Consider the following 24,224-nt stretch of genomic DNA (forward strand, 5'->3'; position numbering starts at 1 on the left):
GTAAACTGTAAAGCAATATGTAAAGTATAATTATTATGCCTCAATGCAGCTTTCGGGCACACATAAGTTTTACATACTCGGTAAAACCAGATTCCTTAAGGATGACCTTGGCTAAGCAAACTATTCAAACTACTTATGCATCTAGAAGCACAGTGATACACATACTCCCTATTTACTGGGGGGAAAAAAGCGTTTTTGGAAATGGGAGTTCTATCCAAACCAGCACTAAACACTATACAAAGTCTTTATAGCTTGGTCCCTATGGAGATGTAGGTATTTCAGGTTGGCAAGTATTCTTTATGTCCCCTGAAGTCATGAGATATTTCTGGCCGTAATTTTTCCAGCTACTGTTTATACAACAGTTGGTCATTCCTTTCCGGTTGCAATGATATTTATTTAAGATGCCCTTCATTATGTCAAAGAACTGCTAGAGATCCATGATCACTGGCTGATCATACCATTTCAACAGACTCTCCAAGCCTCCCTACGAACGTTTATTTGTTCAATGCCTAAACAACCTGGGGAGTTATTTCAAGGAATAATACTAAGCAAACCATATCTGAATTTAAATATTTAAGCCTGACAACTCTCTTGACTTCTTAACCTAGATGTCCCAGACAGTTCAACAACAGCTCAATACTACTTTTCTTTCATTTCTACTGTGACCGATCAAGAACAAGCCACCAAACTCCTTACTAAGGCCTCCAAGGCCCTGCTCAAGTTTAACTCCACCCACCTCTCAGACCTCATCTTGTATTAGTCTCTCCCTTGCTCACTCCACTCCTAACAAACTTGCCTTTTTCTCTGGTCCTCAAACAAATCAGGCTCATTCCCTGCTTAGGGCCTTTGCACACACTCTCTAGTCTGGGCGAGGATGCCTTTGCACCCAGATCTTTGCACAGCTGACTCGTTAGTAATAGTCTGATCTCAGTTCAAATCCTCCTCTTTAGAAATGCCATTCCTGACCACATCATCATAGTTCCCCTTAGTCCATTTCTGTATTATCGCCAAGTTTTGTCTTACTTGCCTTAAATTATCTTGTCCTTTCATTTTTTTCTGTCTTCGCCTCACTTCTGAATGTTCAGTGCCATGGTAACAGAGATCCTGCCTGTTATGTTCACTGCTGTATCTCCAGATGTGGAACAGAGCCCAAACAACAGAGCCACTCAATAACATAAGCTTAATAAAGGAAAGTTTAAAAGAAAAACACATTTTAATGCTGTTTTGATCATATCACTTCTGTGCTCAGTAACTTTCATTCATTCCCCATTGACCAAAGTCTGGCATTCAAAGGACTCCACCACAGGGACTTAGCTCCTGGCTCACAGATTTCCTCCTAAAGGCCAAATCCAATGGGCATTTTCTCAGTGCACATAAATAAGACTGCACTGCTGCATGTGACACCATTGACCACTCTGTCCTTAAAACCTGACTGTCGGAGCTAACTCCCTACATTCTCAGAAACTCTTCCTCTCTGTTAGCTTTCCCTATCAGCATTTAAACCTAAACTGACGTCACATTCTTAAAAGATTTACCTATACTGGTTGCTTTTACTCCTCATTTCCCATTCTTTCTTTCTATCTATCTATCTATCTATCGGCTGCGTCGGGTCTTCGCGCTGCGCGTGGGCTTTCTCTAGTTGTGGAGAGCAGGGGCTACTCTTCGTTGTGGTGCTCGGGCTTCTCAGAGCGCTGGCTCAGTAGTTGTGGCGCACGGGCTTAGCTGCTCCGCGGCATGTGGGATCTTTCCCATATCAGGCATCAAACCCGTGTCCTGTGCTTTGGTAGGTGGATTCTTAACCACCGCGTCACCAGGGAAGTCCCTCCCATTCTCTCTTTAAATTACTGAAATTAGGTGTCCAACCCATCATTCTGCTAAAATGATGACAGAATGAACGATTTCTCTGATGGTAAACCCAAACATACTCTTCCCTTTGACCTTATTTCACCTCTGGAGCACCTGGAGCTGCTAATCCCACCCTCTTCTTGAAATGCTCTCCTTCTTGGGCTTCTCGGTACTACTCACCACTGGTGTTCCTCCCACTTCTCTAGCCACCCCCACATAGTTCCAACTTCTCATTCTAACTTGCTCCTTGGTTTGTTCACACACTTTCATAACTTTTACTACTTTGTGTAAGCTGTATCTCCCAAATCTGTACCTTATGCTCAAACACCTCTCATGAGTGTCAGACTCTTCTTGTCATCTGCCAGGGAACATTTCCACACAGATTTTTCACAGGGAATCTGTCTAGGAATCAGACAGGTTATCCCCCAAAAACGGTACTCCGAGCTACCATTTTCTCTTGCTTGATTACTACAATAGCTTCCTAACTGGTCTCCCCACCACCACTGTCCTCTATAAGTTCATTCTTAACATTGTTTCCAGAAGAATCATAATTGCAGAACTATTATACAATAAGAATATCCTGGGGCTTCCCTGGTGGCTCAGTGGTTAAGAATCCGCCTGCCAGTGCAGGGGACACGGGTTCGAGCCCTGGTCCGGGAAGATCCCACACGCTGTGGAGCAACTAAGCCCGTGCGCCACAACTACTGAGCCTGCGCTCTAGAGCCCACATGCCACAACTACTGAGCCCGCGTGCTGCAACTACTGAAGCCCAAGTGCCTAGAGCCTGTGCTCCACAACAAGAGAAGCCACCGCAATGAGAAGCCCATGCACCGCAACAAAGAGTAGCCCCCGCTCACCGCAACTAGAGAAAGCCTGTGTGCAGCAACGAAGACCCAATGCAGCCAAAAATAAATAAATAAATAAAAAATTTAAAAGTGTATATTGGGGAAAAAAATATTCTGTAATAGTTAAAAAGAATGAAAGAAATCTTTATGCACTAACCTAAATAAACCTCTAAAATATATGGCTGAATGAAGCAAAGTTACTGACGTTTACATTATGATATATGCTACAGACATTATATATTTCCTACAATGATCTTCACACCTAACACATAAATTGAAAAAAGTCTGAAAGGATATGTAACAAACTGATTAACAGTGCTTACTTCTAAAACGGGGTCTGAGATTGGAGTGTAGTCAGCAGGAGTGTTAGCCTGCACTTTTTTTTAAACAAGGAAAATGTTTCCATGTATTACTAGCATATTAAAGACTAATTTTAAAAGGAAAAAACCTGCTGGTAATTAACAGACCCAATATGGAACTTTATTATTGCTTTTATCTGCATTTACCTGATTCCTAATAGAATTGAACATGTTCTTCAAATATGTGTTGGCCATCTGAATACCTTTTCTGAATTGTGTGTTCAAATCCTTTGCCATTTATCTACTATGGCTTAGGTGTTTTCTTTTGTGTAGCTCTATTTATTAAGGACACTTTGTCTTGTTTAAAATATTTTCTATGATGTATAAGCTTTAACCACATATATTAAAACCAAAGGAAATATGGCTTGGTCAAGCCCTGCAAAGTCAGCTATAAATGACATTTTAAAAACTTTGATGCCTTCACAACATTTAAATACAATGGGAACACAAGGGGAGAAGCAGAAATAATAAAAGATGAAGATACAACCTTATTGTCCATTTCCTTTGACTGTACTGATTTGATCCTCTTAGCATTTCACACCAACCCTTTGAGGGAAGTAGGACAGTTAATATTTTCGTTTTATAAATAAGAGAATATAATCCAACTGGTCCTTATTTATTCTTATGGAAAAAAACATGACTTGCAAGATTTGAATGACAGGTAACATTACTGTGTACGTAAAATAGGCCTATACATTTGAAAAATAAAAGAAACCCCAACTATCTATCTGTAAAGAAATTAACCCAACTACCAGTTCACTGAAAATGATCTACTTGATAATAGTGAAGCACAGGTTCAAAATACTATTTTAAGTACATGTTTCGTAATTGTGTTTCTTACACATAGTCTAGGATATAAGGTTATCTACTAGATTTGAACAGGAAAAACAAAAACTGTTGACTTCCATAATATAAAACTTGCTGTGGAGGGCTAGAGGGACTTCTTACTGTTGTGAATAACATTAAAATGATTCTTAAATCAGCCTATTTTGGTTTATTTATTTCCTCTACAGATTTAACTGGGAGTCTGTCTAAACAAAGGCCTCTGAAGGAAAGAATATATGTTTCCTTACTTTGATGCAAATAGTTTTCAATAACTATACTCTGAAATAGGATTTGGTTGCCTTATAATCTAACTTAAAACAGACAAGAAGGCTGTGTATTCCTAAACATAAAAAGATAACCAGGTATGTCTAGGCTGGGGGGCAGGGGGGGTAGGGAGAAGAAATGGGAAGTGACTGCTAATGTGCCTGGGGTTTCTTTATGAGGTTATGAAAATGTCCTAAAACTATATCATGGTGATGGATGCACAATTCTGTGAATACACTAAAAGCCACTGAATGTAAACTTTAGATGGTTGTATCGTATGGTATATGAATCACACCTCAATAAAGCTGTTCAAAAAAAAAAAAAAGTTAACTGAAAATTCTACTCTTGTTGGCTCTAAGTCTCTTTAAACTAGTGATTCTCACCTGGAGGTATTTTTGTCTTCCAGGGGATATCTGGCAATGTCTAGAGACATTTTTGGTTTTCACAACTTGGAAGGTATTACTGGTATTTAGTGGATAGAGGCCAGGGATGCTCTTAAACATCTTACGGTGTACAGGACAGGCCCTCAAAACAAAGAATTATTTGGTCTAAAATGTCAATTGTGCTGAGGTTAAGAAACCCTACTTAAACTGAGCTTCCATAACTCAACTAATGTTCATGGCCCTCATTTATTCATTATAAACAATCAGAACCAAAATCAAATATATGAAAAATTAAAATATGGTACATTTATATGCCTAGAAAAACGATAAACTATATGCGTCTCCATTAAAAAAAAAAAGAAAAAGCAACTACATGACTCTGAATTAAAGCCTTTACAAAGAGAGTAACATACATTTGGGAACAGACTTTGACAGATATATGACTTGGATAGATTCCATAGTACAGTGGTAGTAAAAAGAATAATACCTTGAGTTTGAAATTATGCTTATTCCAAAATACTTCTTTACCTACTGAAGAGCTGTCAATTCTGTTTTTCTACAGATGAACTATAACCTGAGAACATTAAGAAATAACTGAGTCTTCTCTGCACTTCTTAAATGAAGGTGAACTATATATTAGCAAATGATTTCCATGACCTACCATGGGTCATGTACAAGTTGTAAACCTATACTGAGTCCCTGAGTAGGTACAACAGACAGTTTAGCAATAACTATAGATTAAACAGAGCTTTGAAGTCAGGCAGATCTGTCTTTGAGTTCTAAATCTCTGTAGTTTCTTCCTTTGAGTGGCAGGAATTAACTGAGATAACGCATGTAATACACTTAGCACAATGTCTGGAGTACAATAAACACTCAATGTTAACGCCAATACATCTGAAATTGCATAACTGGTTAAGTACAAATACTTAATAACAGCCGCTCAGGTTTCCATTAAGTCTCAGATCTTTGCATAAGAACCTTTGCATTGTACAAGTGAGATTTATTCATTTGACAAACATTTCCTCAGTACCTGCTACATGCTTAACACTGCTGGAGAAATAAAGATAAAGTCTGACTTGAAACTCGAACGTGTGGGGAAGACAAGTTTAAACAAATAATTGTAATGTGTGCTACAACAAAAACATACGTAAGATGCCTAAGTAGTACAGAGGAAGATGATTTACTGGAAAGGAGAAACAATGAAGGTTTCATGGAGGAGATAAAACCACTGCCAGGTAGAAAGAATAAAGGTAAACAGGAAGGCAATGGGAATGGGTATATTTACGGGCATAACTCTGAGACAGCATATTGCTGGAAGTTACAGTTCAAGGAAACAAGGGGCTAAAGGTAGTGCTGGAGGGATAGATCAGGAAGGGCCTTACTCAATTTCTTAAACAAGTGACTTTCTGGGGTGGGGGTGTGAGGGGTGGATCCTTGTTAAAAAATCATGGCCATCCCTCCCTTCCCCAACCAGAGAATAGCTGTCATAGAATAATCACCTACATTTACTGAATTTATTAAATGGCCAGAACACATAATCAACTACTTTATACTTTGTCACCTAATGCCCTCTCTGAAGGCTCTGAGACGTTATGTAAATTTCCCAAGGTTATACAGCTGCTATCAAGTTACAAAGCCAGGATGTGAACCTTGTTCAGCCTGAATCCAGAGCCCTGCACTCTTTTCGAGGTGGCTATGGTATCTCCCTGGGAACCAGGGATATTATTTGGGCTTTGGAGGCAATAGAGAGTTATAAATGGTCTTAAACAGAAAATTAATGGATTCAAGGTCACATTTTAGATACAACATTGCCAAACAATCAATGGAATGGAGTGTGGAAGTTCTATTCACAATTTTCGAATAAGACCTGTAGAAGACCCATCATTATATCCTCCATATTACATTATGGACGTGACTTTATCAGTGTTCTAACATGACCTTTACACTGATTAGATAGGAAAGCTGCCTAAACCAGCCCTAAACATAAATTTAAGATTTTGCTTTTCATTACCATTTATTGAAAAAAACAAAAAAACTCCACACACAATCAGGTCAAGCTTGGTTTACAAGCTGTACATCTCTTAAAATGGGTTAGAAACTCAACAACACCTAAGAGACACTAGGCTGTATTTCAAGAGCAGGTATCTCAGAGGTATACATAAGTAAAACCTGCCAACCAATTGTGATGCTTGAAGGTGTCGCTCTTTTGAACCTCCTTGAACTAGGAAGGAAAGGCAACTCCAATCACTTAGGATCTGCTATTGATGAGGCATGGCAGGTGGTAATTAAGCTTTTTCACTCTCATTTTAAGTCCTAAAGTGGTTGCCATTATTCATGAAAAGCAGATGTCGACCATGAAGAGCAGATTTGGGCAACGTTTTAAAAATGAACCCTAAACTTCACTAATGATCTGATACCTGAATTCAAGAAAGTGAAAGGAAGAACTATCCTATTCTTACAAAATGAATACACTTAGAAGGGACATCTAAGCAGAACTAAGAAGCAAGCAGTGAGAATGCTGATTGTAAGAAAACAAACATTAGTAATCTCCAAAGTTTCTTTACTATATAACCCTACCAGTAAAAATATCTTAACTTCGTAACCCAAAATATTTCTTTAGGGCTTCCCTGGTGGCGCAGTGGTTAAGAATCCGCCTGCCAATGCAGAGGACACGGGTTCAATCCCTGGTCCGGGAAGATCCCACATGCCGCGGAGCAACTAAGGCCATGTGCCACAACTGCTGAGCTCGCGCTCCAGAGCCCGCGAGCCACAACTCCTGAAGCCCGGGAGCCTAGAGCCTGTGCTGTGCAACAGGGGAGGCCACCGCAGTGAGAAGCCCACGCACCGCATCGAAGAGTAGTACCCACTCACCGCAACTAGAGAAAGCCCACGCGCAGCAACAAAGACTCAACACAGCCAAAAAAATTTAAAAAAAAATTTTTTTTAAAGTATTAATAACTTGAAAAGTCTGCAATTGGAAACCTATGAAGGCTCTGACAAAGGGAAAAGGAGTGCACAACCAAATTTGGGTTTTAGGTAAACTCTGGAATATCAAGTATGTGACAGAAAAGCTAGAGGCAGAGAAGCCAGTTACGAAGCTATTTTACCTTCCAGATGATGAGGCCCTGAAAAAGAACACTGACAATAGAAAGGAAGAACTCAATAAAAGAAAAATAATTATAATAACAAAAAATGGTTGCTAGCACTTAGTGAAAACTTTTCTGTGCTCTAAGCACTGCGCAAAAGCACTGTACATATATTATTCCACTAAAGTAACACGATTATTGCCATTTTACAGATGAGGACACTAATACCTAGAAAAACACTTAACTGAGATTAAGTGGTAAAACCAAGACTTGAACCAAGGTCTGTCTAATTCCAAGGTTCAGGCACAGAACCACAAACTCTGGCTAAAATCACTGCTAATCCCAAAACTTTGAACTTCATCCTCACCTTGCTCTCTAGTTGTCTGACTGGAAACACACTCTCAATTCAGCAACCTCTTCTGGCTTCATCTGCCATCCTTTGCTAATAATCCCTTGCCTCTTTGAACTTCTGCCATATCCAGTGGTAATTCCCCTCAGAAAACAAATTGATTTCGTCTTCTAATACTGCCTCAGAAAACATATTTCTTCTCTCTCTCCAGTCCTTCCCTCTCCACTAGTTCTATATTCCTATTGAACCAATCTCCTTGAAATCAGATTAGCCCCCTCCCATCCAAGTCCATATTATGCAACCTAAAATGTAAATTTGACCATGATATTCCACTTCTTAAGGTCCCCCGAGGGCTCCTCATAGCTTTCAGGATACCTTTTCAATTCTTATCATGACAAGGGGAGAATCTCCATGACCTGGCCCTTGCCACCACAACTAGAGCATATAAACTCTTGGTCTGAACGCATGAAACTATCTGTGGTTCCCTGATCACATCATGACATGACTCTGACCTTTTGCCTGGAATATCCTTTCTCTGCCAACCTGGCTAATTTCTTGCCATCCTATTTGAGCCATCCTGTATCACCTTAAGAATCCTTCCTCACAAATTCCCTCATTTGATTACACAGTACTGTATCCTCAGGGGACTGGTTCCAGGACCCTCTGTGTTTACCAAAACCTGCTCAACTTCCATAGTCAGCCCTCCATATCCACAGGTTCCGCATCCATGGATTCAACCAACCACCGAAGTGTTTACCTGTCCTTTGTCTATGTTCTGCAGTTGGCTGAATCCACAGATGTGGAACACGCAAACATGGAGGGCAGGGCCAACTATGCACTTTTATGTCCCCACAGAAGACAGTTCCTTCTATTTAAAGCATTATCACACTACATCAAAACTAATCTGATTTCTAACCAACCACCCATATCCCTGCTCCAGTTACATATTTATATACTCTTTAATGCCTTCTTTAGCATTGTGGTCTCTATACCTAGCATAGTATTTAGCAACTAACAGGACCGCAATAAATTTTTACCAAATGAATGAACATAATCAGTCCTAAAAAACCTTTCTCTACTAGCCCCCAATATAGTGTCCTCTTCCTGTTTTCATCAGACTTATCCAAAGTGTATCCTACACTTGCTAGGTCATATTTTCACCACTCATTCATCCATTTAAATGCTTTCACAGTTTTGCTGTAACATTCCCTAAGCTTTACAACGTAGTACTGTCCTATAGAACTTTCTGCAATAATGAAGAAATTCTGTATCAGCGCTCTCCAATATGGCAGCCTCTAGCCATATGTGGCTGTTAGCTATCGAAATGCAGTCCAACTGAGAAAATAAGTTTTTAATTTTAATTAGTTTTTACCTTAAATAGTCACATGTGGCTTGTGGCTTTCATATTGAACAGCACAGTTCTCAGATCTCATCAAGTTTCAACAACGAACTTTTCTCAACACTCACTCTCCAAGTCATCTTTTCAACGTTTAACACTCTGAGATTCCTCTTAGTTGTTGACATACAACCCTGTCTTCCTCCTATCTCCCTGACTGCTCTCACTTCTCTAGACTCAACCCTTCCTTTGTCCCCAGAAGACTGAGTGTAACCCTAAGGCTAGTTGTCACTCTACTGTACTTCAAACTCAAAACTGTCTCCCTCATCAATCTCACATACTGCCATAATTTCAACTACCAGCTCTATGTAGAAGACTTCCAAATCAGGAACGTCAACTCTGATCCCTCTTCTCAGATACAATCTCCAAATACAAACTGGACATCTCCAAAGAAATGTTTTACTATTAACTCAAACTTAAAAATATCAAAATTCAGGTTCATCACTTTGCTTTTCTCACTGTCGTTTCTTTTAACAGTGCAATCATTCTCATGGCCACCTGGGCTCAAACTCTTAAGGATTACCTTTACCTTATTCTTTCCTCTCTACAGTCATGCATCAAAACCTGTCAATTGTTTTCTTAAAGTCTCTTGAGTCACACTTTACACCCAAGTTCTGATTTCCCATCACGGATATCTGAGCTAACTCTATGGTCCCAAAATTGGCTTTCCTGTTTCTCCTATGTCTGCTAGATAATAAAACTAAAATACCACTTCATAAATGAAACTTCCTCTCCTCTATCCCTCTAAAAATTAACACATTCACACACTCCTTCAGTGACTTGTGCCTTGTCTTTGGTCTGACACTCTCAGTCTATAACCAAACTTCTACCAATCTTGCCAACTGCATCTTCTACCATTTCCCTCAAAGTCTCCACTTTGATTACACAGTACTGTATCCACAGGGAACTGGTTCTAACTAAAAGGATCTACCAATTCTTTCTTAAATATGTAAAGCACATTCCAGCTTCCTCTCTTTTGTACCTGTTGTTTCTTTGGCCAATAATGCGTTCCTTCTTACTTCATGCTTTTTGGGGGGCTTCCCCTTCCTTCAAGAATCAGTTCAAGCCTCCTAGGCGTCATAAAGCCTTTCATTTCTATCCTGGCTCTCAGTGGCATCTTCCTGCTTTTAATTTCAATATAACTACCTTTTATCATTCAGTTTGCTTTTACTATATTGTTTCTATGTACTGTCTTTAATTTTAATGAATATTCTGTCTCCTCATAGAAGAGAACCTTTTTTGAAGGCCAGGACTATGTCTTATACCATCTTTATGTTCTAAGAATTTAGCTCTGTGCCTACACTTAGCAGGGACTTAAGGACTAATCACAAAAAAGATATGTAGTTGAGAGGTTACAAGTAATAAGAAAAGAGAAAATCAGCAACCAGGGACACTAACAACTCAATGATAGGAAATAATAGGGGAAAAATGTAGTCTGACATGACAGCAGAGAATGGGCAAAGGCAATCACGGAATCAGGAAATAGTGTACTGGCTTCCGAAAACAGCAAAATCTTTTAACAATGATCATCAAATGACGGGATTTTTCTGTTTTATAGGCAGTTCACCCAAACAAGCAGTGCTCAAAATAAACAGGTAAAATATAGGGTTTCTGTTTTAATTATCTTTCTTTCCCCCCACAATGGTGTTTATTTTAATGAAATCTGATACGTCAAGGCAAGCTAGCTTATGTAGGTTGGTATGAGGATTCCTAAAACATTAGAATGATAGTCTTTTTTTTTTTTAATTTTATTTATTTATTTATCTATTTATTTTTGGCTGTGTTGGGTCTTCGTTTCCGTGCGAGGGCTTTCTCTAGTTGCGGCAAGCGGGGGCCACTCCTCATCGCAGTGCGCGGGCCCTTCACCGCCGCGGCCTCTCTTGTTGTGGAGCACAGGCTCCAGACGCGCAGGCTCAGTAATTGTGGCTCACGGGCCCAGCCGCTCCGCGGCATGTGGGATCCTCCCAGACCAGGGCTCGAACCCGTATCCCCTGCACCGGCAGGCAGACTCTCAACCACCGCGCCACCAGGGAAGCCCGAATGATAGTCTTAATTGCATAGAAGTTTACACCTGATCTGTCCAGCCCTGGAAACACAGAAGTGGCACTCAGTGCTACCAGGGTACAGTATGCCCTGTCAGTTCTTAGGCTCACAGCTTAAAATAGTTGTGCAGTTCAGGGCCAAGGGAGGCTGAGCCAACACTGTTAGGCTGTCACGGATCAGTCTAACCCCATAGATGGCTATTTTAAGATTCATCTCTAAACAGCAAACTGAGCAACCAGGAAAGACTAGCTTTCTACTTCCAAGTGTACATGAACCAGCCACAGATTTTCTCTAAAACCATAGAGGGAATCATTCTAACCATATAAGAACCATCCTACGTCCTCTACCATGCAATCCAGACCCATCTTCAGTTGTGGGGAATTCAGTTCTAGTCACCTCTTTTCAGTTCCAATTAAGATGAGTATGAGCACATCTTTGGGGATGGGGGGGCGGAATTTTTTAAATTATATTGACTTTCTTGAACAGAAATAACATTTGGCATATTTCGGGGGGGGAGGGCCGGTTAGAACATAGACAAAGAAAAGGTTCTGTTCACTTACATAAATTCACAGATTAATTTAAAATCTTATTTTCAGAAATAAACCTTAGAAGACAGAACTGTTTGTGCATTTGATGGAAGAGACTAACTTAAATAATTTAAAGATGTGTGCAAACAAGGAAATGAACTCCACTGTAAAATTATAATCAAAGCTTAATTCTTAACAAATGATCTCTACATTTCCTCTTAAATAGTTCTAAGAACTCCTGAAGTTTAACTATTTTGTCCTTTTAATTTCTTCATCACAATAAAGCACCAAAAGACCATGAATGAATTTACAATACACCTGTATTAATATTTTATTTCATTAATTACTCACAGCTAAGGTATCTCAAGATTATTTCTACATATGTACATTTAACCATGATACACAGCAATAGCTGGGAAATAAATCATATAAAGTAAAAGAATTAATTAAAAAAAAACAGTATATCAAATTCATATCCCTATCCCCTTTGACACATTAGGGAGTTTAGTTATTATTTTCTATTTCTATTTTGCTGTCCCTTGGGAAAATTCAATGTGCTTTATCAGCTTGGGCAGATGATGATCTATTCATTATCAAGGAAGACTCTTGCCTGCTCACCCTTGATGATTTTGAAAAGGAAAGGAACATGCAAGTGTTCTTATTTCTCAACCTAGTAAATCCTCTATAAACTTACAGAATAGCCTGAGAACAAAATAAAACTACATTTAGTTATATTGCTTAGAAACCCTAACAACTTACTAACTTAAGTTCAAAGGCCACCAGTAGACTTGTATCACATAAAAATTTTAGTTTTAATTAGTAAACAAAGAATTACGAATGATTTTAAAATCCTAAACAACAAAGTGTAAAATTTGGCCAGATTTACAGTATCTGAACTATGGCTGTCCAATGAGTATCTAACATTTCAGTACAAAAAGGAACTACAATGCTAAAACAGAAAACAAACTTAATTGTTTAATGTAACTTTTATTAGCAGTTATAATACACAGACTCAGTATAGAACTAATATGTCATTAAGTAAAATCAGAAGACTTTATAGTAATATAAAATATTGAGATTTTCATGCTACCATGGGATTAATAAGATGATCATATCTTATTCAATTAACAAAAAAGGCAAAGCATTCTAAAAGGTGAAATCCAAAGTTTCTGTATGCTTATTATTACTACTGTTAAAATGAATATCAGTCTTTAAAATAACTGACAAGTTTTGAAAAATGACCACATACCATGGAAAATGGAATCAAGTATTTTAAATACAAATTTTTTTTCAATCGAGCTGCATCTCCTGAGTAATATATTTATTAAGTGCCAACTATATGCAAAGCACTGTCTCTGCAGACTGGAGGAAGCCAAGATAATAAGGCTACTATTAGAAGCAGCAGAGCGGACCATTACTCACCACCCATTTATAGCTGTTCATTTTCAACTACAAAAGCTGAATGCTTTTGTAATAAGAGTGTCTCTGGGCCTCTAGAAGACCAGGTATAGGAGCTGGCAGATGGGAAATCTGGCAGGAAGTGGCCAGATTTATTCTATGCTCAAAAAACTTAATTTCTCTTATTTATTTATGATCAAAACACTTAATTTCTCTTATTTAGAAAATTAGAGGATCCCTGGTGAGCAGCTGGCATGCAATTCTAGGACAATCCGAAAGGCAGTTAATATATAAAAGATTTTCAAGGGCAGAGATTTAAATCCTCCCTCAATAAGTTATGCCCTATTTAATTACTTACATTATTAAGAATGTATTTCTTTAGTTTAACCTAAATTTCTCCTTCCAATGTAATTATATCACATTTTATTCAGTTTTCTGAGGAAATGGAGAACTATCACTAGCATCTGTGTGGAGGACCAATTTAAAGCCAACTGTCCTTTCTAATCCTAAAGATGCTACCAGAAAACTACTAGAGCTCATCGATGAATCTGGTAAGGTTGCAGGATACAAAATTAATACACAGAAATCTCTTGCATTTCTATACAATAACAATGAAAGATCAGAAAGAGAAATTAAGGAAACAATCCCATCTATCACTGCATCAAAAAGAATAAAATCCTAGGAGTAAACCTACCTAAAGAGGCAAAAGACCTGTACTCTGAAAAATATAAGACACTGATGAACGAAATCGAAGATGACACAAACAGATAAAGATATACCACGTTCTTGGATTGGGAGAATCAATATTGTCAAAATGACTACACTACCCCAGGCAATCTACAGATTCAATGCAATCCTTAACAAATTACCAATGGCATTTTTCACAGAACTAGAATAAAAAAATTCAGAATCTGTATGGGAACACAAAAGACCCCAAATAGCAAAAGCAATCCTGAGAAAGAAAAACAGAGCTGGAGGAATCACACTTCCTGACTTCAGACTATACTACAAAGCTACAGTAGTCAAGACAGTATGGTATTGGCACAAAAACAGAAATATAGATCAATGGCACAGGATAGAAAGCCCAGAAATAAACCCATGCACCTATGGTCAATTAATCTACGACAAAGGAGGCAAGAATATACAATGGAGAAAAGACGGTCTCTTCAGTAAGTGGTGCTGGGAAAACTGGACAGCTACACATAAAAGAACGAAATTAGAACATTCTCTAACACCATACACAAAAATAAACTCAAAATGGATTAAAGACCTAAATGTAAGACTGGATACTATAAAACTCTTACAGGAAAACAAAGGCAGAACACTCTCTGACATAAATTGCAGTAGTATCTTTTTGGATCCACCTCCTAATGAAAATAAAAACAAAAATAAACAAATGGAACCTAATTAAACTTAAAAGCTTTTGCACAGCAAAGGAAACCATAAACAAAATGAAAAGACAACTCACAGAATGGGAGAAAATATTTGCAAAGAAGCAAACAACAGAGGATTAATCTCCAAAATAAACAAACAGCTCATGCCACTCAATACCAAAAACAAGCAAAAGAAAAAGCAAAACAAAAACAAACAACCCAATCTAAAAATGGGCAGAAGATCTAAATAGACATTTTTCCAAAGAAGACATACAGATGGCCAAAAAGCACATGAAAAGATGCTCAACATGCTAATTATTAGAGAAATGCAAATTAAGACTACAATGAGGTATCACCTCACACCGGCCAGAATGCCCATCATCAAAAGGTCTACAAACAATAAATGTGGGAGAGTTTGCGGAGAAAAGGGAACCTTCCTACACTGTTGGTGGGAATGTAAATTGGTACAACCATTACAGAGAAGAGTATGGAGGTTCCTTAAAAAGGTAAAAGGAGAATGAGAATTACAGTATGATCCAGCAATCCTACTCCTGGGCATATACGTGGAGAAAACCACAATTTGAAAAACTACATGCACCCCAATGTTCGCTGCAGCACTATTTACAATAGCCAAAACATGGAAGCAACCAAAATGTCCATCAACAGAGGAATGGATAAAGAAGATGTGGTACATATATACAATGGAATATTACTCAGCCATAAAAAAGAATGAAATTTTGCCATTTGCGGCAACGTGGATGGACCTAGAGATTATCATCCTAAGTAAGTCAGACTAAGAAAGACAAATATCGTAAGATATAACTTAACATGTGGAATCTAAAACAGTGATACAAAGGAACTTATTTACAAAACAGAAAGAGACTCACAGACTTCAAAAACAAACTTATGATTACCAAAGGGGAAAGGCTGGGGGAGGGATAAATTAGGAGTATGGGATTAACATATATGTACCACTATATATAAAATAGATAATCAACAAGAACCTACTGTGTAGTACTGGGAACTCTATTCAATATTCTGTAATAACTTATATGGGAAAAAAATCTGAAAAAGAATGGATATATGTATCCTAATCACTTTGCTGTATACCTTAAACTAGCACAACATTGTATATCAACTATAATATAAAATAAAAATTAAATTTAAGAAAAGCCACCTCCCCTTGCTATTTCTTCAAATATGGAAAAGCCAAACTTGATCCAATATTTATATAAAGACCCAGCAATACAGAACACAGCAGAAAGCTATTTCACCCCACATCTTGTATTATGTACCTCTTAAGATTATGTCTACCAAAAAAATAAAAAACAAACCAAAAAACTCACTGAGAAAACCCACGAAAACTCCTAAGTCATTTTTTTGTCCACTATAATTCACTGATCTCTCAACAACTTCTCCCCATATTATCCCAGTTCACAAAATGATTATTTGGCCCAGTCAAATTTACCATAAAAGTACAAATACTGAAAAATGTTTACAACAAAGTGTCTAGCGTAAAGGCTGCTACAAGTTTCTAAGTTTGAAGATCTAACATCAAAAACAAAAATAAGAGAAAAAAATGAAGAGCTGAGATACAAAAATGGGTGAACTGTGCACATAAAATATCTGGATTCTAGAATTAAAAAGTTTATGAAATAAAGTTTAATAACTATATCAAATTTTAGTTTTGCTAAATGAAAAATGGGAACAATTATTTAGCAACCAAAATACTGCCACTTGGGACAGGAGAAAACAAAATTAACTTTAAGATCTTACTCCTTTGAGAAAGAGAAGAAGCAAGAAAAATTTGCCTACAATTTTCTTTCTAATAAAGATGCTTATGACACTTGCATGTCTATTTAAGCCTCAGGGAGTTGGACCTGGGTTATCCTGACTTTGCCAATAACTAAAGATGTGATTTGGGTAAACTACATATCCACTTTGGGGTTTTTCACTTATAAACAAACTTTAGTTTTTTCACTTATAAACAAAAAGAGCTGAACCAAAGATAGTGTGTAAAGGTAGCTTACAGATGAGAATTTCTGTCATCTTCCAATATGGTTAAAAAATTTTTTTTATATACATGAACATATGTATATATTCACCTGCACACAAACATACATATCTCAATACCATTCTGAATCTCTATTTTAGTTAATTCTGAAGAAAACTTTAAGTACTATTTCTTTGTAATAAGACTCTTTGCCATAAAAATTAGAAAATAAATCAGCAGTCCACTATTTTAAAATACAATGTATTAACAGAAAATCTGAGGTATAGTAAGATGAGAAGATTGCCAATGAAAAGATAGTTTGTTATTCAGTTACCAAGAGGAGGGTAAGAGTTACCATGCCCCAGCGGGCCACACCTGGAGGCACCAGGGTGGATCAGGAGGCAGAAGGCCGGAGAGGAATTGTGGACAGGAGCCTTTATTGTGGTTTCCACAAAAAGGAAAAGGCACGAGGCAGGAGGAACAGAGGCAGGGGAAACAGGCTTAGGACTGGCCAGTGTGAATAATTTCAAAGGGCTCTGGAGCATGAGGGCTGCCCTTTGTTGTCTGGTACCTGGCCCTGTGATTAGAGCAGGTAGATAGTGGCCTAAAGTATGAGGGCCATAAAGGATGTGGTTGGGGGGTGGGCTCTGGAGTGGTTTGTATTTGAAAAGTACACTCAAGGTGGAGTTGTTTACTATCTCTAGGAACTTGTTAACCCTGGAAAGGGCAGTCCCTCCAGGGTCAGTGAGGCCCCAGATGTCAAAGCATCAGAAAACAGAAAATAAAACCCATAGTTAACGCACCCAATTAAGCTAAGTAACAGAGAAGTCTCACTTCTTTCTACTGGATATTTATTGAACACTTAATACATTACCAGAATGGCACCGTATGCTGCAACAAAATGAACACGCAATAGAAAATGAGACTGCAAAATACTAAACACAAACACATATTAATTTAGAAGAGTAAGGGTAAATTTATAATAATAATAGTTTACATCCATTTAGTGCTTTGCTATTTACAAAACATTTTCACATGCTACTCCATTTAATCCTCAGAAAAACCCAGTTTAGTAGGCATTTTGTTATCCTCATTTTACAGGTGATTACAACTAAGGCTCAAGAACACTAAAGGCCATCCCCACATCATAGATAGTACCTGGCAGACCAGGGAAGTGAGGGCAGGTCTTGATTCCTCTCCATCTCTATTTCACCAGCACCACAATGTCTCCTTCATTTTTAGTTAAGCCTACAGTATTATTATGCAGAAACAAATAGCTATTCCTAACCAATGAGAACTGAGTGCTCGATTGCCTTTACTATAACAACTGGGCTAACACATTGAAAAGCATGTAGGATTCTTAATAACATAAATAAATAAATCCTTTACTAGGGATGCTTTTAAGGGATATTTGAAGGCACAATTTTCTTTATGTGTTTTTTAAACTTCTGTATAACAGTTGAGTGCTAGACCTCACATAACCTTTTTAAGACATGATTCCCAAAACAACTCTTTTCTCAGTAATCATGGAGAATTAAATATATACTTTTAAAAGTGTTTCTATAAATTAAAATTAACTTTACCAAATGAAATCCAAGCAAGTATTACATTAAAAATTGCTTTTGAAACTCATTTGTTTAAAAAAATCCTGTTTTATCATTACTTAATTTTTAAAAAATCCCTCATAGAAGTCCCTCTACAAACTCATCTTGACATCAGCACAATCCAGCATTTAAAGAAGTACTTTCTTCCCAAGGTAGCAGCTGGAATCTATATTAAACTCCCCTTTGCCAGTAGTTGTGAGGCTGAAAATGGAGTTCTCCCTGCTTTAATACCCCAAGTAGAAAATTCTGAAGTTTAAACAGATGAAAATACAACTGCTCTTATATGAGACCTCTTTGGACTACAAATCAGCTGTCATATTCTTCACCTTCTAGAATAAGAAGTAAGACAGTTTCTCCTTTGAAACTGAGATACAGAGATCCACCTAACTCTTCTACTTCTAAATTTGTAGATTTTACACTACCATCCATGGGGCAGGCTGACTAGAAATCTAAGTCATGAGGTGCTAAGGTAATAAAATGGTTAGGTGGATTGAGATGGTTACTGTAGAGTTGGAAAGCAGGAAGGCAGCAAAGACAACAGTAAAATCTCTGGTCTGAAGATCAGGAACTAGCTTTTGGAAAGGTTAGAAGGTAATACTGCATAAGAGAGTTCGCTGGCTACTGCGGCAGTATTTGTTCTCACAGGGCTATCGATGCTTCTTGTTGGCTAGAGAAGCTCAGGCCTAGGCAAGCATACTCCCTGGCTTAAAGGGCAGCTGGTCTCTGACCAGGGATCTTCAACGCCTATATCCACCGGCAAGGGCATTCTGAGTAGTCAGATGAGGTCCCAGATGGCAATCTGAATGCCCAAGTGTTTAGGGCCCTGGTCCTCATCTTTGCTGTTGCTGATGGCTGGGCATACGTCTAGTTTAAAAGGATGGCGGCAAATCATTTTCTAAAAAAATTCTGCAAATCCTTAGTAATGACTCAAACCTAGATGAATGACCTTCTTTAAAGGGCAACAGCATTAGATTCAATACCAAATTTGGCTTCAAAGATTTGCCAAAACAAAAACAAAACCTGACATTTTTGAAATACTGACATATCTCTTTCACAGTTTTACTCCAAAAAGTAACCGAATCGATTTAAACACTAAAAATATTGTTAAATGATATTTTTCCTGAGTTTTCCTCTTGGCTCAAATAGGCTTGAAATAAAATGTAAGCGCAATTTGGTTTCTACACATTTGTGCTTAAAATTATAGAATTTTTAACACTAAACAAAATTACCTCAAATATTTCATTTTACAAAATACACACAAACACAAATATTTCATTGTAACAAAAGGAAAAAAACCAAGACCTCCATTCCCAAAAGTAACACAACTATTTAATGAAAGAGATAACATGTTACCAGCACAGAGCTCTTTTCTTAAATATGTCAGTTACCTCTGCTCAACACAAACTGCTCATGGAATGAAACATGTTTGCCTTCCAGTTTGCAAATTATACGTAGTTATCATTGCCAGCTCAGATAGCTGCCAAAGAATCCTTTAAAAAGCACCGAGAGCTGTCTGAATACTTTGATTTCAACAATCAAGTTTTCTCTGTGACTTGGGGTGAGGGTATAGTGTGAGGAGGTGTGCTAACTTTTTAGGATTACCCCAAAATAGGTTGGTATTCTTAATTATAGGGTAGGGTTAGGAGAACAAGGATGGTGATGAATAGATCCACAGATGTAGAATATAATCCCCTTAAGTTTTTACTCAATATGTTTATAATGAGTAAATGTATATATGTAAATGTGTACACACACACAAACTTAGATAGACAAAATGAACTCAATCACATCTTTTGAAAATACAGACTAAATTTACTCCGTCCTCATATACTATAAATTTACTCTGGTGTATCAATCTCTTAGAAAATGTAAATTGGTCTTTAACTCTCTTTGGTATTTTGTTACTTTAGAATTGAGGGGGGAAAAAAGAAACCTTTAAAAACTTTTCATGGAAGCAACTTCCTTGGTCCCAAGGACTTATGATAAAACAGCAAAAATAATTTTGAGTCTAGGTGGAACCTGGGTTCCTTCCCCAACATTCCCATGTGTTAATTCTTAACACTGGGCAAATTAACTTTTCTGGGCCTTGATTTTTCTCATCTACTAAAAATAGCAATAACCTAAGACTGATATAAAACAAAACTCACATAGAACAAAGTATAGGACCCATGAGTAGAGAAGAAATATCTACTCTACAATGTATGGTATACATTGTATGGTATATAGTGGCAGATACTCAAATACTGATGTATCTTGTTTCTTATTTATCCAGTAAACAACAATAATAAAGTTATAGCACCATCCCTGTCAAATGAATAAAGTTATAGCACCATCCCTGTCAAATGAGTTAATGCTACATAAAAATGACATGCAGGATTATCTGAAGAACACAAATTCTATACATATAATTTTTATGATCTTTGGATTTTCTTTAAGTCATGTCTTGGCGATATTTCCTTAAGATAGTAGAAAGTTTATATCTATACTGACATGTCACATCCTGATCAAGAAGCAAATCATGAAAATACAGGTCTCAGGAAGTATATATTTTTTGGTATACTTGATAATTTTATTCATTTTATATTAATATAATTAAATATCAGTGTGTATAAATTAATATAACACAGACATTATCAATATATGCTGATTATATTTAATAATATTGCTTAATACAAATTAACATATTAAATACTAATATTAACAGTTTACAAATATTAATGAAAACGAAATATAAGACTCCTCTGTGCCTTACATTCTTAGAATCTGTTTTTCAAAATTCATTCAAAATTGGTTTATGGTACACATATATTTAGTAAAGGAAACATTCTTATTAGCCTCAAATTCCCTATCAACACAGGATACCACAAAGTAATAAAACCTTTTTTTATTCTAATTCTCTCTGTGGCACATATGCCCTGTGCCCCAAAGGGCGATAACGAGTCGAGTGCTCACCTAAAGAACTTATTGAACATACTACAACAATTACAGTAAGGTAACTTAAAATCATATTGCTTAGCTGTAAAGATAGTCCTGTTCACCTAGACCAGACTTATAAAATATTTTCACTTACTAGCTGCCTAACTTACTGGCTGTATGCCCTTGGCCAAGATACTAACCTCTGACAGCCTTGGTTTCCTGTTCGACAAACTGAGGTCAGCATCACTACCTTCTTCATAGGACTGCCAAAATTAACTGAGTTAACATATATATAATGCTTAAGCACAATGTCTGACACATAAGACACAATGAATTGTTTCCACAAATGGTCACAGGAAACACACTGCAGTACATAGGGAGTATACGGTGAGAGACCGTAAGTGCTAATGGTGCCAGAGTTCTAGAGACAGGATGTGTTTGGATTAGGTGGCCTTGAGCAAATTATTTACCACTCTAGGCCTCAGTTTTTGTACCTGACAGTACTTAACTTTATAGGGTGTTCTAAAGAGTAAATGAGTTAATATACCAAGTGGTGCATACAGTATCTGGCATACTATAAACATGCAGTAAATGTGAGCTTAAATATAAAACAAACATTAAGGGTTAAAGCACACTTGCTTCTTGTTTCATTCATGAAAGAAAACAGAACGACTTCTTTCCCTATTAGAACATTATGGAAGTGGGAGTTCAGCCCCATGTTATTCAGCCTCATAAGGCACATATCAAGCCTCAAAATACAGATGCTGGGTACCTATTTGCTGACTGAATTTATGGATGCAGTCTGCTAGCAGGGAGTCCATGAAATGGATGAAAGTCTATCAAGACGTTACTAAAACTATTACCTGCCCTATCATTAAAATCAATTTAAGTACTGACATCCTACCAATGAGGACAAAAGGTGAGAGAAATTCTAGAAATAAAAATACAATGTGCTTTAACTTTATAAAACTAAAAAATAATCAATCTGATTATTTATGAAACAATCAAATTACTCCTTCAACAAGCATATTATCATAGTCTGTCCTATTTATGACAAATATCTGTCAAATGTCAGTGTCTCAAATTGTTTCGTATGTAGATTTAAATATATGGGAAATTGCGTAGGATTTACAAACCACTTTAAGTGTAATTATTTACTTTACATAAATCCAGTTAGTACTCGTCATCATATGCATCTAGTGTCTTCCTCTTCCCTTTTCTCCCTCAAGTCCCTGGCCTAGACACCCTCAACTACAGCAAGGACTTTCCACCCTCTCCCCCAACCCCACACCAGGCACAGGTACCCACTTACCACAGCACAGATCACTACCTGGTTCCTATACTTCTGTGCAAAAAGCAGCTCCGCTTCTGTGAACAAAAAGCTGTGGTGACTTGACTCATTATTACAGAACTGTACTAAACCCTCTATGACTGGCCACGTTATGAGGCACCTACATGATAACTTCTGAGGGACAGAAACAACCTGGAGATTTTAAACACCTTTGATTTCTCCTCAAAACTTCCCCCACCGCTAAGATTCTCACAGCAACTGTCTCTCAAAACGTATGAAGCAATCATATGTGTAAGTTCCTGTTATTTAATTTTACTACTCACTTTTCCTTTTATAATCATCAACTCTCATTCCTTTTCAAGTATTTGTCTTGAATCTATGCCAAGGATCTACCCATCCCATTCTCCTATGCAATCAACATTCTCCACCTGTGGGCCTTCCCCTAGTTCAGCATCAGGATTATTTATATTAAGCAATGTTCATTGATGTGTGAAATAGAAAAAAACATACACATAAGACACAGCTCCTGCCTATAGGAGGTTTACAATTCAACTTTAATGTATACTAATATTCCTTGATCTAAGCCTGAATTTTGCATTGTTTATAGAAGACTCCTTAACTGAATTTCTGACATGTAAAATCCAACATAACATGAAATAGCCCTCCTCATCCCAACCTTGCAAACTTTTTAGTCATCCTTTTAAGGCCCAGCTCAGTTATCACCCTCTCCATGAAAATATCCCCAGAACTCTACAAGCAGAACGAGTTTTTCCTTCCTTTGGGCTTCTACAACACCTCATTCACAGCCTTTATAAATCAAATGCCACGTTGTACTTTAATCGATTATATAGTCATTGTATTCCATTAAGTCTAAGAGGCAAGTGACCATAAGAAAGAAAAAATATTCTGCTAATTAAACTATGACATGCCTTTGCTTATAAGATGGATTTCAATTTCCAAGATGTTAAAATGTTAAAAAAAAAAAAAAAGTATGTTTTAGAAGCAAAGAGATATGGTTATGTCTCTGCAACAGGTAATATATTCTGAGAGAGGCAAATTTGTCTCACTTCATCTTCAGTTTCTCAATGCCTATTACCATACTTGATATAGAGGAAAGGAACCAGCAAACCTGATGTTTTTACCTAATTCCTTAATACTTATTTCATGTCACCATTCTGTGTACTAAAGAGAGGTTCAACAACCTGTCTTTTGTATTAAGCAACTTCACTGCCATAGCCTTTCTCAAGACCACTGTGAATTAGTGGCTAAATTATTCCAACAACATCCTTTCCACTGGGCTCCTGATTTCTAACTTCTCCATACTTTTATCTATAGAGAAACGCTCTAACAATATCATTTGCAAAACTTTCCATTCAATCTCTTCCATCCACTAGATTCATGTCTTTCAAACTTATTATTATTTTGGCAGAATCTCTTCTTCAAACAAAATGTAAGCACACAGTACAATAAACACACAACTTCTCTGGCTGAAGCAGGGGTGGCAGGCTGTCCACTGGGCATGCCCTGAGCTACTCTGTGAGACCACTATGCCTCTACGGAGCACACAGATGAGAGAACACAACTCCCTGTGTTAACTATAAGCTTCCACACGAAGGCTCTACCCTTTTCATTCCAGGTTCAACTGCTTGGCTCAAGACATCCTCTCTCTTCACCTCTCTACCCTCAAAGTTTCAAATACCCACTTCCCACACCAATCTTCACCTCAG

At 37.4% G+C, this 24,224-nt stretch overlaps 1 protein-coding gene across 7 annotated transcripts in view; it reads right to left on the reverse strand.

Moving 5' to 3' along the window:
* SP4 (Sp4 transcription factor) overlaps positions 1-24,224 on the reverse strand; it is a 73,678-nt gene that overhangs the window by 36,903 nt on the left and 12,551 nt on the right. The window contains exons 5-7 of one of the 7 annotated variants that reach the window (XR_014266744.1): positions 22,519-22,574; positions 3,537-3,595; positions 1,028-1,179 (exon numbers count right to left, since the gene is read on the reverse strand). The exons of 5 other annotated variants lie outside the window; for them this stretch is intronic. Coding sequence is in view for 1 of the 2 variants with exons in the window: in XM_082472694.1 (XP_082328820.1) it covers positions 3,479-3,595; positions 22,519-22,574 (173 nt within the window). In the remaining variant the exon portion in view is untranslated. Of the gene's footprint in view, positions 1-1,027; positions 1,180-3,463; positions 3,596-22,518; positions 22,575-24,224 lie in introns of those variants that run through there. One more of the 7 variants, XM_082472694.1, reaches the window with a different exon arrangement.

Source organism: Balaenoptera physalus (genome assembly GCF_965194825.1).
Source record: "Balaenoptera physalus genome assembly, chromosome: 8".
Lineage (NCBI taxonomy): Eukaryota > Metazoa > Chordata > Mammalia > Artiodactyla > Balaenopteridae > Balaenoptera > Balaenoptera physalus.